Source organism: Chaetodon auriga, chromosome 23 (assembly GCF_051107435.1).
Source record: "Chaetodon auriga isolate fChaAug3 chromosome 23, fChaAug3.hap1, whole genome shotgun sequence".
Classification (NCBI taxonomy): domain Eukaryota; kingdom Metazoa; phylum Chordata; class Actinopteri; order Chaetodontiformes; family Chaetodontidae; genus Chaetodon; species Chaetodon auriga.
This window is the reverse complement of record NC_135096.1, coordinates 17,072,568-17,087,123: the sequence shown is the minus strand read 5'-3', so window position 1 is coordinate 17,087,123 and position 14,556 is coordinate 17,072,568. Positions and strand designations below refer to the sequence as shown.

Below are 14,556 nucleotides of genomic sequence, written 5' to 3'. Positions count from 1 at the left end.
GTGGAGGGGGAGGCGGCCGCCGGCGGGGAGGAGAGGAGCCGTCCAATCAGCGGCCGCCGTACGTGGAGGGATACAGCCAATGGAAGGGAGCGAGGAGCGCGGAGGATGATGATGCTGCTTTGTTTAACGGAGTGACTTTGAAGCGACGGAGCGAGCTGATGGAGGCTGATGGAGCTCGTCCTCAGATGATGTGTGCTGGAAAAACTGCTGATTGATTGATTGATTAGTCGATTGACAGCAAATTAATTAACAATTTCATTAATATTCCAGCTCTCAGTGGTGGAATGTGACGAAGTACATTAACTCAAGTACTGCAGCCGAGTACACGTTTGAGGCGGGCTTACTTGTATTTGCTAGTTACTTTACAAATAAAGTATATTCAGTATTTTGGCCTGCAAGTGGGGCTGAAATGATGAGCCAATCAATCAATCAGTTGATTAATTCATCGATAAGTGTTTTGATAAACATCTTTTAATAGGTTTTGCACTGCTGGAAGGCGAAGGTGGGACTGAGCATTTCTCACTATTTTCAGAATTTTTACAAACCAATCAATCAAAAAGTTACCGGAGAAAATAATCAGCAGATTGATCCATGATGAAAATAATCATTAATCACTGTCATATGCAAATTAAAAAAAAAAAAAAAAAAAAAAGCTCAAACTGGCCCAGTAATGCTTGATTTTCCTGATCATAGTTACCTACTCTGAAGATGTGACCTCGTGCTTTGGGGAACTCAGTGTTTTTTTCACTGTTTTCTAAATGATTCATCAGTTAATTGTGAGAATAATTGGCAGATTCATTGATAACGAAGAGAATCATTAGCTGCGGTTCCATACCTGCTGTGAAAAGACCTTCAGCAGACAAATCAAGCTTCATCTTCCAAAGATGCTCTTTGATTGTGAGTCTCTTGCTCCGCTGCAGTGTTTAAGTGTATATTGGTCATTTTGTGCCTTCATTAGAGAGCTGAGCGTCGACAGAGGGAGCTCAGATTGAACCCAGGCGTGCTGTGCATCAGGGATTAACCCAAACTACCGCGCTGTCGTCACACTGTGGCCTCAGACTCCTCTGAAATGCTGCTATTTGAGCTGAATTCTAATAAAAGTACCTTAAAAAATACCTTGGATGAGGAGCAGCTGCAGAGGTCTGGTCAGCTCCCTCCACCAACTCAAGTGACATCACTCGGGGACACTGAGACCTTCCACAGCTCCCTCTGGAGGACATCAAGGCTTTGTACAACTGTGCAGTCTGACTCCAACAACACCGACCAGAGTGCATTTGCGCACAGACTGGACGGTGCAGTTTGTCTCTGCTGGGACACTGCAAGGCCACGCAGGACCTGGACCTCAGAGAGCGCCTGAACACCCTGGCCGGTTTAGATAAACTGCATTTCACAGTAAAATTTAACAGCATTTTGAGTGTCATCACCAGCAGTTTCATCATCTGCTGCCTCTCCGATGTGACTGAATGGGCAGTTGTCCGGGTGTATAATTGCTTGGCAGCGAGGGTGAAGCGATTAAAAATGTACAAAAGTGCATCTACTTTGGATTGTCAATGAAAACGTTACCGGAGGAGAAAAATAGTCCAATTAAAAAGATGCCAAACAGCATTTCCGGAAAGGATTCTGAATTATTGAACCAGCAAACAGTGTTTCCCAACTGTAAAGCGTCAGCTCAGCGTGGAGCAGCCCACACTGAATCTGTGCAGCCATCACTTCTCTGACAGCAAAGTACAGTTTGTGCTGCTGTAATTAACATCGCAGTATATCCTCCTCACAGCCAATTACCCCACGTGTCCACGCTGAAACCGAGCGAGGGGAAAAAAATCTGTCAGAGGTGACAAAAGCCACCTAATGGAAAAATCTGTAAGTCCTACAACAGGCCTGCTCTATCAGTGAAAATCAATGAGCCTTTCGCCAAAGAGGTCTCAGCTGGACTGTGGCGTCGAGGTCGGCCGTGGATCAAACGAGCCGGCCGCACCGACGGGATCAGCGCTCTGTGCACCCTCTGATTAAAAACTCACGTACTGTTGAGTTCATGAAGCTTTATTGCAACCAGAAGACGTAACAGAAATGAAAAAAAAAAAAAGAAAGGGGGGAAAACCTCTTTATTCAGACGCAAATGGACGCTGGCAGCCGTCCAATCAAAGGAAAACACAGCTATTAAAGCAAAAGGTGAAAATATAGCCCCGGTCGATCAGTCGGATCGAGCAACATAGAAGAAGAAACATCCGCTGCACGCCAGGTGCATTCAATCAGCATCAAACAAAGCTAGATATTGGATAAAAGAGTAGAAGTATGACTTTAAAACCTCAGTACAAAAACACAGATTAGTCAGAGCACTTCGTCTCTCCATGGACGCGGATGTGACAAGTACACGTGAGCCTGATTGTGAGCTGAATTCATGAGTCGCCGTCGTCCTCGTCCTCGTCGTAGTATCTGTTCCTCTTGATCTGCTCCTCCACCGTCAGGGCGTCGTCGTCGTCGGCCCACAGAGAGGAGCCGCCGCGGCCCGCCGCCGCCTCCCCCGCCTTATCTGCGCCCTCTCTCGCCTCCATCCCGAAATCCAAAAGGTCATCCAGCGCCGACCTGAGGGGCGCCTCCCCGGCAGACTGGCCGAAGATGTCGGATTTGAAATCGGACAGCAGGCTGGAGCCGCTCGTGCTCAGGTCGGCGAAAATGTCCTCGAGGAAGCTCGACGTGCTCAGCTTCGGCTCGGCGGCCTCGTTCTTGAAAGCGAACGCTCCCTCGGCTGTCTCTGTAAAAAAATGCGCGTCTGTGGCTTCGGTACATTTGGCACCCGCTGGCACAAAAGCATCCTCCCTCTGTGCCAATTGCAGCACTTCACTTGGCATCCATTTTGGTTCTTCACAGCGATCAGCTCGGGAGGAATCTGTTGCTCGAGTTGTCTCCGTCACGAAGAGTGACTGATTTTCCTTCCTCTCATCCTCAGCGAGCCCTTCAAACAGGATATCTTTGTCAAGCACCGTCTGGCCGTTATTATTATTATTGTTGGAGTTAGCATTCAGTGCCCGTCCCGCCGTCTCCTCCTCATCTATTAACGTGACCTTTACCGCCTCCCCATTGTTCACGCCATCATTACTTCCTTTACCCGTCTCCTCCTGGCGCTCTGTCTCGTCTGCTGCGCCTTCTGTCTGCCTGTCATGTCCGTTTACTTTCACCTCCTCCACCCTCTCCTCCTTTTCCTTCTCATCCCACACGTTCGCGCTTTCCTCCGCTGCACCTCCGTCCTCCTCCCTCTCCTCCACTCCGGGGTGCACTTCAGAGTCCGTTTGAGGACCGGCTCGCTCCGCGGCCTCGGAGCCGCCGTCTGACTCCTCGGCTTGTCGAGTGTGAGTGACCCTCTCTGATGCTCTGGGGGAGGCCGGGGCCTCACACTCTGCTGGAGTCTCTTCAGGTTTCCTCACGTTCACGCTCTCCTGCGCCTCGTCGTTTTCCCGGGGCCCATTTTCCACTTCAGCGGCGGGAGCATCCGCCTCTCTTAATGAGGGCTGATCGAGGGGTTCGTTTTCCTGAGACGGGCCCTCCTTTGGGGGCCACGATGGCTTTACCAGCTTCAGCTCGTCTTCGATGGTGAAGGACTTCTTCGGGGAGTCTGACAGAGGAGGCCACACCACCGAAATCTTACTTGAGAGCTTTTTGCTTTCCTCCCCTGATTTGCTTTCCTGAGCGCTGGAATATCTGGAATCTTTCTTTTCAGGCGACGGCGATTTGATTTTTGGCTTTTCCGCTGAATTCTCCGTGTTCTTATTACTCCATAGTTCTTTGTGCGGTTTGTGTCCAAATCCCTCGTCGTAATTTCCTTTGGACTTGAACAGTTGTTTGTAGTGTGGCGTGCAGTACATCCGTCCATGGAGAGAGGCGTAGTTACCAAGACTGAGGAAGAAGAGGAGAGAAGAGGAGGTTAAAACGAAGCACAGACAGACAGAGCTGTGTGCTCCTGAAGCAGCCTCACCTTAGTTTGCCTCTGCAGTGTTCGCAGCGGAAGCAGCTTTTATGGAAGTTGTGTTTGTCTGCCGTCAGCGACTCCATGGGGTACACCCTCTTCCGACAGACCCTGCACAGTTCGGACTCTGGAACTCGAATTTTCTGCGAAGAAAAATGAGGTTTTAATTTCCAGGTTCAGGTTTAATTTCCTGGAAAGAACCGCGTCATTTGGCACAAAAAGTTCATTTAATATCAAATTTGTGACTTGTGACCCCCCCTCAAATGAGGCTGTGTGGGCTCGTCTGGTTCTGCTTTCACTGTCCCTTTTTCCCTTCATATGTTGTGTTGTTTGACAGGTTTTTATGGGCCTGAAGAGGTCAAAGTATGCAGTATTTCACAGTAAAAATACAAATAAATACTTGCAGAAAAGCACTAAATTATCTGGTGACCCCCCCAGGTTTACGTTGGGACCCCTTCAGGTGTGTGTAAGTGTATGAGGACTTTAAAGTTTAGCCAACAGTCGCCAATCTAAGCGTGTGTGTGAATTTTAAAGAGGCCTTAATTCTTGTGAATTTAATTTTCCATCCGTAAGAAGAAGATTGTCCTTTTTGAGGGAATAAATATCACAGTCTTGCTTAAATATGCAAGAAATTTGAAACTTTCACTGTCGGCGTATTAAAGTAAATTACTGCAAATTACAATTCAACACAGAGCGATAACAAAGTCCGTTAAGTGGTTAATTAATGAGTGTCTACCTGGCTTTAAATAAAGAGTTCCTGTTCTATCTATAATTGCTATTACATGACACGGCGCTTTCCAGGAAACTTTGGAGGAAACTGTTAAAGGACAAAACAAAGTTGAACCAAACGTGTTAGAAGTGCAGTCAGTGAGCGTGTCATTAGCATCACCATTACAAATGCAGTAACTGTCTGGAATATCTTGTTTTTGTTGTCTCGCGCTGAAAACAGCATCACACACCCACAATCATTAGTTCAATATGTTTGCGTCGCTGCCAGCTTCACACATCAGAGGCATGAACAAACAGGAGCGAGTGTGTGAAAGTGACAGCGGCTAAACGTTTCGGATCAGAGGAGATCAGGTGACGTCCAAAGACAAACCGGTGTTAATGCTCCTTTTCTCTAAACGTCTCACACACAAAGCATGTTAAACACACCGTCACGCCTGTTAAGCGTCCTCATGCCGCACGGCTGGGTTTACCCGTCACGACAGTCTCCTGCTGGCGCGTTACGACCTGCGAGCTCCTCTGCTCCGTCACACTGAAGCCCAGGTTCTGGAAGACTCCCTGGCTCTTGGCCCACGACTGCTGGAAGCTTCTCAGCAGCTCCTCGGTGGAGGCCTCGGGGGGCATGGCGACCGTCGGAACGCTGCCTCTCACCACGTCGGCGTAGGACGGAGGGCTACCGCGGGTCAGGGAGCTCCCAGAATGCACCTCGCTCCTCGTCTCGCTTGTCATGTTTCCGAAGTCGTCGACGCTGCAGAATTGCTCGGTGACTGCTGTGATTTCGGCGCGACCCGCCGGCTCAGAGTACACTGATTCAGGCTCCCTGCGTTCTATCTGTTCCCGGAGCTCTCGGGCCGCCTGAGAGCCGTGCTCTCCCGTCTCAAACACGTCCTTTATGGCTTTCACGTTGAACGTGGGGATCTCCTCGGTTTTGGGGGTGTGCGGGTCAGCCTCGGCCTCCTCTGTGTCGCTCCCCAGCCTCTCCGTGATGACGATAGGCTCTTTCCTGGCGTACACTTTTGGCTTTGGAGACTCAAATTTGTTAACCAGCTTGGACAAGTCCACTCTGGGGAGGTCCTCTTTCAGGAGGTCCACAGTCGCGGCCTCGGCGTTCTCCTCAGCGTCAGCTCCCAGACGTTCAGGGATGTCGATGGGCTCCTTCCGGATGTACGTCCTGCTCACCTCGGCCTTCTGCGCCTCCTCGAAGAAAGACTTTTTGTCCCTCACAGTCATCATGGAGTCCACCATTTCTGTCACATCCATCAGCTCGTGTCTCTCTACGGGGGTCTCCCTGCTGCCACAGGGGGACGGTTGCTCTCTTTCAGGCGCTAAAAACTCCGCCCCCGGCACGGGAGGTGGAGGGGTCGTGATGCGAGACAGCTTGGAGGTGGTGTCCCTCAGTTTCACCAGCTTCTCCGAGCGGCTCAGGGTGGGAGACGGCAAGGCCCTGCTGAAGGTCGATGTGGGTGTGTACGACTTGCGAGGAGGAGGCGGAGGCGTCCCGACTAATTTGTAGGGCGGAGGAGAAGGAGTGACCCTGAGCGGCGAGTCTATCCTCCTCGACTCGATGCTGATGAAAGTGGGCGATGGAGTGCGGATGCTCGCCAAAGGGGAGGACACTCTCTGCTCCGGCGCCTCGCTCAGCTCCTGATGCACTCTGCTCCCCTGAAGCGACCTTTTCTCCTCCGCCACCTTCTTCTCGGTTTTCGACGACCCGATGCTAATTTTTGATATCTTTGCAGTTGCTCCACTGAAAACCGTCTTGTCTGGCTTTGCAGGCACCGGTGGCGGTGGCGGCGGCGGCGGCGGCGGGGGCGGTTCCTCCTTTCCTTTCTCCTGCTTGTCCACGGCTGTCAAACTGTCCCCAAAAAACACGAGCTTCGCCTGAACGATGTTTTTCACATAGACCATCATCTCTTTCAGCTTTTTCTTACTTTGCTGTTTTGCAATTTCGCTTAAATTCCTCCTCTCATCCGAGCCCATCACCCAGTCAGGGAATTCACTTAAAATCGTTCTGACAGCGTTGGAGTCTATTTTGCTCGGTGTGCCCTCCAGCTCTTTTATTTGAGCGAGCAGCTTCTGCATGACATTGCATTTCTCTGAAGCTGTTATTTCTTGTGAATTAGCCTCCTCTTCACGGGTCGTCTTCCCCGTCCCCTTCGCGGACGCGTCCTTGGGGTCACCTTTGGACTTTGCCGCCTTTATCTGCATTTTGTTTGTTTCTGCTGCTTGCGTCTGCACCCGAGCCGCCTCTTGCCTGTGAAGGCTGTGCTGCACCACGCTCTCGGTCACAAGCACCTCCTCGTGTCTGTGAGTGTGCTCCGTCTTCATGCTCTGCTGACTGAGGGAGACAGCACCATGGCCTTGTCCTTGATGACTCGCTGCAGATGTTATCTTAGCCGTCTTAGGCATTAAAACAGCGGCTGATGGGGACAGCTTCGCTTCAGTCTCATTCTTCTGCAGCTGCTTTCCCTTCTTCCCATGAGCCTCCACTTCAGGCTCCTTTAAAGGGAGGGTCATCTGACTCTTCTTCTCCTTCATTTTCATTTCGCCTTTTGTCTCAGCTCTCGCTGACGTCAGCTGGTTCGCCTTTGTTTCACTCATCTGTGTCACATTACATGTCTCCTGCTGTAAGTGCATTTCACTTTTCATCGATTCCTTTTGTCCCAAACTGTCACATTTATCCTCCTTCTTCTCTGTCGGCATCTTAAATGTTCTCACCTTGAAAGTTGGAGCTACCTTTGGGATTTTAGTGGGTTGAGAGGGACTCATCTTTCCCTCCTGTGTCAGAGGCACATTAATATTCTTTACATCCTCAGCTTTCAATGTGACCGCAGTCTGGCTTTGAAGATTTACATTCTCCTGGACAGCACTCTGCACGGCAGCGATAGACTTGACGCTGGATTTCTTAATAAACTGCTGCTGCTCCGTGACTGAGGAAGTGACCACGCTCGAGCGTGACTGGACGTCAACATTCGAGGCCTCGCGATGAGACTGAGACACAGAAACAGTCTGACTCTTGGGTGCAGTTTGGCTCTTTTTAACGACGTCGGTTGAGGACGACTGCTCGCTGACGACACGCTTTTTATCTGAGGACACGTTTGAGGCTGATTTCTTATTTACCGCTGAGATCAAGGGCTTGCTCAAAGGGATCTGGGAGGGGGTTTTCTTGGCAGGTGAGTCTTCAGTTTTAGCTTCTTCTGTCTTTGCTTTTGTCGCCTCAGTGGCCACTTCTCTCTCAGCGGCCTGCGCGACGGAAAGCTCAGAGGGGCACGGTGTATTTCCTGGAGGAGAAGTGGGAGTTGTGACATTGCTCCTCTGCATTTCCTCTTTCTCCATCTTTTGTTGACGAAACCTTTCCTCCGCAAGCATGAGAGGGGTTTTAAACTTGCGAGCGTAAGGTCTCGACTTTGGCGCTGGAGCAGGTTCAGGAGGAGCAGGCAGTTTAACGGGAGGGACGGGCACTCTTTTCGGAGGCTGTGGGCTCTCTCCTTGCTTTGCTTTCACAGCTGGGATGCTCGGGATTTTTGTTGCTGATTCAGACTGAATCTGCGTGCTTGTTTCAATCTGTTTGCCTGTTTCCTTTTTCACCTCCTCAACTTTAGCTTCTGCTTTTGTTGGCACTGTTGTTTCTTGATCAGGAGGGAGCTGAGGTGGAGGTGGTGGAGGAGTCGGCTGCTTTTTCTGCCATTTGGGTTTAACTTGTATGTGCTGCCTCTGTGTTTCTGGCTGCTGGGGCACTTTGAATAAAGGCTTTCCGACGGGTTTCACCAGCTTTGCAGGGGGAGGCTGAGGCAGTGCGCTAAGCTCTTGCTGTGAGGGAGGCGGTGGGAGAAAGTCTTGCCCTCCGACAGAGAGCGGAGGCGGAGGGGGTGGAGGAGGAGGGAAAAATTCAGGCTCAGACTTCATGCATTCCACCGGAGGCGGAGGTGGTGGAGGTGGGAGGTCGCTGTCCTGCCTCATGATAGAAGGCCGGGATGTGGCGGAGGCAGGGCTCTCCAGCACCGGCGACGGGGGTGGAGGGAGGGAGAGTTCAGACTCTGAGGGTGGAGGAGGTGAAGAGGGAGGAGGGGGGAAGTGAATCTCCGGCTTCGCCTTCTTAATCACACCTTTCCCTCTCACGTCCAGGTTCCGGTACTCACCCTTCATATTTTTGATGTTCTGCCTTTGTGCGAGCGTCTTATTCTCCGCCTGCCTTTGCGCCGCCGCCGTCTGCTCTGACACCGTGACATTCTGCTTGTGCGTGACAGTTTTCTCCATCACCGTCGTCTGCACCTGTTTGATTGTCTTTGTTTCACATATTTGCCTGTTGGAAACACTGGTCTGCGAGGTGTTTTGCACCTCTTTCATCATATTCACGTCAGCTGTTTTAGTCTCTGTTTGATCATTATTAGTCATTTGTTTATTCTTCATCATAACAGGCTTAGGAGCTTGTATTTTCTGTGGGGGCAGCGCTTTGTGCTTCTGCTCCTTCATGCTCTTCTGCTGAGAGGCCCCGGTAGTATTGTCTGTTTTGGCTACAGTAACAGAGTGGCCCTCTTGGGTTATTACCTGTGTTTTCACTGATTTGCTTTCGTTGTGCCTGTGCGTGTGCTTCTGTGACTCACCGCTCTGAGAGAGGTTTTTCACAGCGGGGGCTGGATTGACTGCCACACTCTCACTCTTGGCTTCATGTAAGCATTCATGCTCCACTTGCTTTACAGTTAATGGATTTTTCATGGGCACCTTTGCTTTCTTGGGGGGATACATACGTTTTGGCTTTGAATACTGTTTTCTTTGCATGAGACACTTTATCGCCCCTTGAACGTCGCCTTTTACTACCTCCTCTTTCTCCACCTGTGTTGTCTCCTGCCCTTCGTAGAGAGATTTTATGGATGTTTTCACGTCTCCTTCGGTGCTCCCCCTGCGCTGCATTCTGGGAGAAGTCGTCGGCTCTAAGAAGAGCTGGATCGTGGCTTTAACATCACCTTGTTCGCTCACCTGATGCTGGTAAATCTTCTTCTCGCTCGACGCCTCGTGCAGACTTTGCATGGCAGTGTGGATGTCCCCTCTGACGATCTCCTCTTTTTCCACCTCTTTCACCGCTTGCTTCGCCTCCTCCAGGGACTTCAGGGTCCCCTTGATATCACCTGGCACTAAATCTTCAACAGTGGCTTCCGTGTTGGTGGACGCAGATTTCTCCAGTGACTCAAGAGCACCTCTGATGTCTCCCCTGATGATTTCCGGCTTTTCCGTTTCTTTGGCTTGATGCTGGGCCTCCTCCAGAGACTTCAAAGTAGTGTGTAAGTCTCCCTTCACCACCTCCTCTTTCTCTATTACTACTTTCTGATTAATGGCTTGGGTGAGTGAATCCAGGGCTGCACTGAGGTCACCTTTAACAATGTCGTGCTTCTCCATGTTTCTGTAGGTAGCAGTAGGCTCTGTCATGAAGACTTTGACAGAGCTGTGCACATCACCGGGAACTATGTCGTCCTCTGCCACCGTGCGACCGATCTGTTGCTGATTCCTCCTCAGCAATATTTTGGTCTCCTCGATGTCACCACCTATGATCCGCTCCTTTTCCACCTTTTCCTGGGTTTCACCTGATTCATACTGGAGCTGCTTCAGGTAATCCAGGGCTCCCGACTCAATGCACGTGGAGTAAAAGCTGACGTTACCCCTTTCCGTGTCTCCGACCCTTATTTTTTTAGAGCCCTCCTCTCCGGAGTTGGAGAGGAGACGATGAAGGGTTCTGCTCACGTTACCTTGAACGATGTCCTCTTTCTCCATGCTCGCCCTCTCCCCTTTATTCAAGAGGGAGTAGATAGTCATCCTCACGTCTCCTTTCTCGTCCTCTTGAATCAGGATACCGCGCTTGGAGGAGCCCTCGTTCTGGAGCAGGCTGTTTATGGCCTCCTGAATGTCACCGCGGATAATTTCCTCTTTCTCAACATTGACTCCCCTCTCCTGGTTGAACAGCTGCTTCACCGTGGTGTTGATGTTCCCCCGCTCCTCCTTGTCGATAGTTATCCCCTTTTCCGTGGTCTCCCTGCGGTTCAGCAGGTTCATCATTATGTTGCTCAGATCCCCTCTGATGATCTCTTCTTTCTGGATTTGCGGAGCCTCCTGGTTCATGAGTTTATACTTTGCCATGCGGACATCGCCGATCTCATCTGCCTCGATGAGGACGCCCTGTGAGTCGACCATCTTCTGAGAGTAAAGCTCCTCGAGCGTCTCTTTGATGCTTTTACCTATTATCTCTGTCCTTTCCATCCTGCTCTCATTGAAATCATGGAACGGAGTGGTTTCAAATAGCCATGTTGTCGTCTTCACGTCGGCCGGTGGGATTTCCTCCTTTGCGACAACAAGCTGCGTGCCATCAGTGTCTTTGATTCTGTCAAGGGGCTGCTTCTCAAAGAGCCACACAGACTGTTTGACATCCCCTTTCATTACTTCCTCTTTTGTCACTCTCTCCATGCCGTCGTACTCGGCGCCTTCACCGCGGATCTCGTCAATCGTGCGGGTTTCAAACATCCACGTCGCAGATCTGACATCTCCTTTCTGGATTTCGCTCACGCTAACAGTTCTGATGTACTTTTGAGACATCTCATCTGTCTCAAATCGGTGCTTGTTTGTCTTCACGTCGCCGCCTTGGATGTCTGCGACTGTTTTTGACCTGACTTTGATATCCTCAGCGATTTCATCCAGCGGTTGTGTTTCGAACTTCCACCTGGCAGAGCTAACATCTCCTTTGTTGACGCCTTCCTCAGTCACAGCTTTAATGACATAGACCTCCTCTGAGTCTCTAATGGAATCCAGCGGCTTGGTCTCGAACAGCCACCGCGCCCCCACCACGTCTCCTCTCATAATCTCTTCCTTGGTAACTGTAGTCACTTCGTGGTAATGGCCCTCTTTGTCGCGGATGGCGTACAGCGGCTGACTTTCGAACATCATGGTGTAGTTTTTCACGTCTCCCTTCTCAATTTCATCTCTGAAGATACTGGTGAGTTTAGAGATATCGGCCTCACTGGACTCCTCTTTAATCTGATCCAGAGAGTACGTCTCAAAAATGAAGCGGCCTTTGTCAACGTCGCCCCCCTGGACATCGGTGACAGTGCGTATTTCCCTCGCCTCGTCACGGATGGCGTCCATCGGCTGGTTCTCGAACATCCAGGTGCAGTTGACCACGTTTCCCTTCTGGATGTCCTCGGCCTGCTGCGTCTTCAGCCTCTGCATTGTCTCCTCAGAGGTGGAGCTCATGATGTCAGAGGAGCGATTCTCAAAGATGTACTTCATCCTGGAAACATCGCCCGACTGGATGTTTATTTCCGTAACCCTCCTGAAAGAACCGCTGTCCTCGCCCGTGATGTTTTCCAGGTTCTCCGTCTCAAAGAGGAAGCGGGCCAGTCTCACGTCTTTTCCCTGGATGTCCTCCTGCTTCACGGTGCAGGTTTTCAGGATGGTCTCAGACTCAGTCTCCGTATGATCGCGTATGTTGTCCAGTGTTTGGGTCTCAAAGAGCCAGGTGCACGTTTTCACGTCCCCTTTTTGCACTTCCTCAACATCAGCCTCGCTCCTTTCCACCTTTTCATACAGAACATCCATTGGCTGAGTCTCAAATAACCACCTACAAGTCTTAACGTCCCCTTTTTCAATTTCAATACCTTCCTTGGTTTTATGCTCTTCATCCTCAGAATAGTTGAAGGATTTAATGGCGTCCAGCTGTTGGGTTTCAAACAACCACTTGGCTGTTTTGACGTCCCCTGACTGGATCTCCTGTTTGGAAATACCTTTTATGATCTGAAACTTATTGATGCTTTCGTCAAACTCGTCAATCGGCCGCGTTTCAAACATCCATCTGCAGCTGTGCACGTCTCCCTTCACGACCTCCTCACGCCTCACGGTCCTCACCTCATGGTAATGGCCAGAGCTGTCTTGCATAGCGTACAGAGGGGCAGATTCAAAGAGGACTCTGTTGGATTTGACTGATCCGCTCGTTACCCCTTCAACTTGGATTTTCTGTGTTCCTTCACACTTGCTTAAATCCATACTTTCAAACCTTTCTTTATAATTTGTCACATCTCCTTTGTCGAGAGCTTCGACATTCACAGTTCTTGTAATCTCCTTCTTCTCCTCCCTTATATTCTCCAGGGGCTGGCTTTCAAAGACCCACTTTTGATGCCTTACGTCACCCTTTTCTTCCTCAGATGCAACCATTTTCTGCAGTTTTCCCACTTCCAGCAGCTCTTTCAGATTTTCCATGGGCACCGTTTCAAACAGGTGTTTTGCTGATCGAACATCACCTCCTACGATCTCCTCTGAAGGTAAAGGTCTCGCATTGGCGTTGTCTTTCAGAGAATCCATCGGCTGAGTCTCAAAAACCAGACAGTGCTTCCTCACATCAGCACCTATTATTTCCTCCTTTTGCATCCTGGAACTCTCCCATTCCTCATCCTTGATGGAGTCCAGAGTCTTTGTCTCAAAAAGCCACCTCCCTTTGTTCACTCCGCATTGAACGTTGTCCTCCATGGAGATGCCACATATGAGCTTCACCCTCGCCGGGTCTTTGTTTATAATATCCAGGGGCTGGGTTTCAAACATCCAGCGTGACGTCTTGACGTCTCCCCTCTCAGTCTCCTCCCTGCGTATGGTGGTGATCTCCAGCATCTCCCCCGCGTCCCCCCTGATGACACACATGGGCTGCGTCTCAAACATGCGAGTGGTTGTCTTCACGTCCCCTTTGATCTCCTCCAGCTCAGACTTCAGGCTCAGGAAGTGGCTCTCCTCAATGGTTTCCGTCTTACCCAGAGAATCCAAATGCTGGGTCTCAAAGAGATATCTCGCGGTTTTCACATCCCCGCCAGAGATGTCCTTGGTGACGACAGCGTCTGTCTCCTGCTCGTCTTCTTGGTAGATCTTATTCAGACAATCGAGCGGCTGCGTCTCAAAAAGCCACGTAGCAGTGCGAACGTCTCCTCTCGCCAGCTCAGACTTCTGTGACTGCTCAGCTGAATCAGCAGTCTCTGACCCCAGAGCATCCATGGGCTGAGTCTCAAACATCCAAGCCGTGTATCTGACATCTTTGCCAGCGATGATTTCCTGCTGGCCGATATTCCTCACCTCGTTCTCATCCGGGGTTTCATCCTTGATGGTGTCCAGCGGCTTGTTTTCGAACATCCAGCGCACGGACTGAACTTCTCCTTTCAGGATCTCTTCCCATTCCACCGATTCTCTGTCAGGGCTTGAACACTTACTCGAGCTGTTGCCGTCATTTTCAAACATATAACACGTCTGCTGGACATCTCCCATTTCCTCAACGTCCAGGTCCTCCAGCTCTGCTTCGGTGAGCTCCGCCTCGAGGTTCTTGCGGACCTCTGGGTGAATGTGCTTGTAGAGACGCTTCAGTTCAGCCATGCTCTTGTGTTTGAAATACTGCTCCTTACCAGTAGTCTGCTTGTGCTGGGAGGCTGGCTCCTGAGGCTGGGACTCAGGGACTTCCTGTGGCACCTGCAGCAGGTTTGAGGGTGGGGGAGGGAAGTGGTCTGTCACCTCATAAGCCACTGATGAGGCAGTGGCAGTCTTTAAGGTGGAGGAGCTTGTCATAGCTGAAGCTTTGGAGGACTGGTTTACTGGTGTCCATTGAAACTGGTTGAAATCCACATCAACCTGTGGTTTGTAAGCGGTTTTAATTAAGGAGAGAGGGCCAGTTAGGATTGAACTTTCACCCCCAAATAATAGTTATTAGAAATGTTTGTGCAGCTGAGTCAAATCTCTTTCCCAAAAATAGAAACAAAAGCCCTACTCTGGATGAAAAGCACAAATACAGACACACTTTGAGCCAGTCCGACCTGGACAGGTTCAGTTACGCACGTTACTGACTTGATTGAAATATT

At 50.4% G+C, this 14,556-nt stretch overlaps 1 protein-coding gene across 3 annotated transcripts in view; it reads right to left on the bottom strand.

The window, feature by feature from the left end:
• Positions 1-1,963: 1,963 nt before the first annotated feature.
• Positions 1,964-14,556, bottom strand: part of xirp2a (xin actin binding repeat containing 2a) — a 46,154-nt gene continuing 33,561 nt past the window's right edge. For all 3 annotated transcript variants that reach the window (XM_076724096.1, XM_076724097.1, XM_076724098.1), the window contains 3 exons: positions 5,161-14,329; positions 3,971-4,104; positions 1,964-3,891 (listed from right to left, as the gene is read on the bottom strand). In XM_076724096.1, the coding sequence (XP_076580211.1) occupies positions 4,010-4,104; positions 5,161-14,329 (9,264 nt within the window). In that variant the 3' untranslated portion in view covers positions 1,964-3,891; positions 3,971-4,009. The remainder of the gene's footprint in view (positions 3,892-3,970; positions 4,105-5,160; positions 14,330-14,556) is intronic.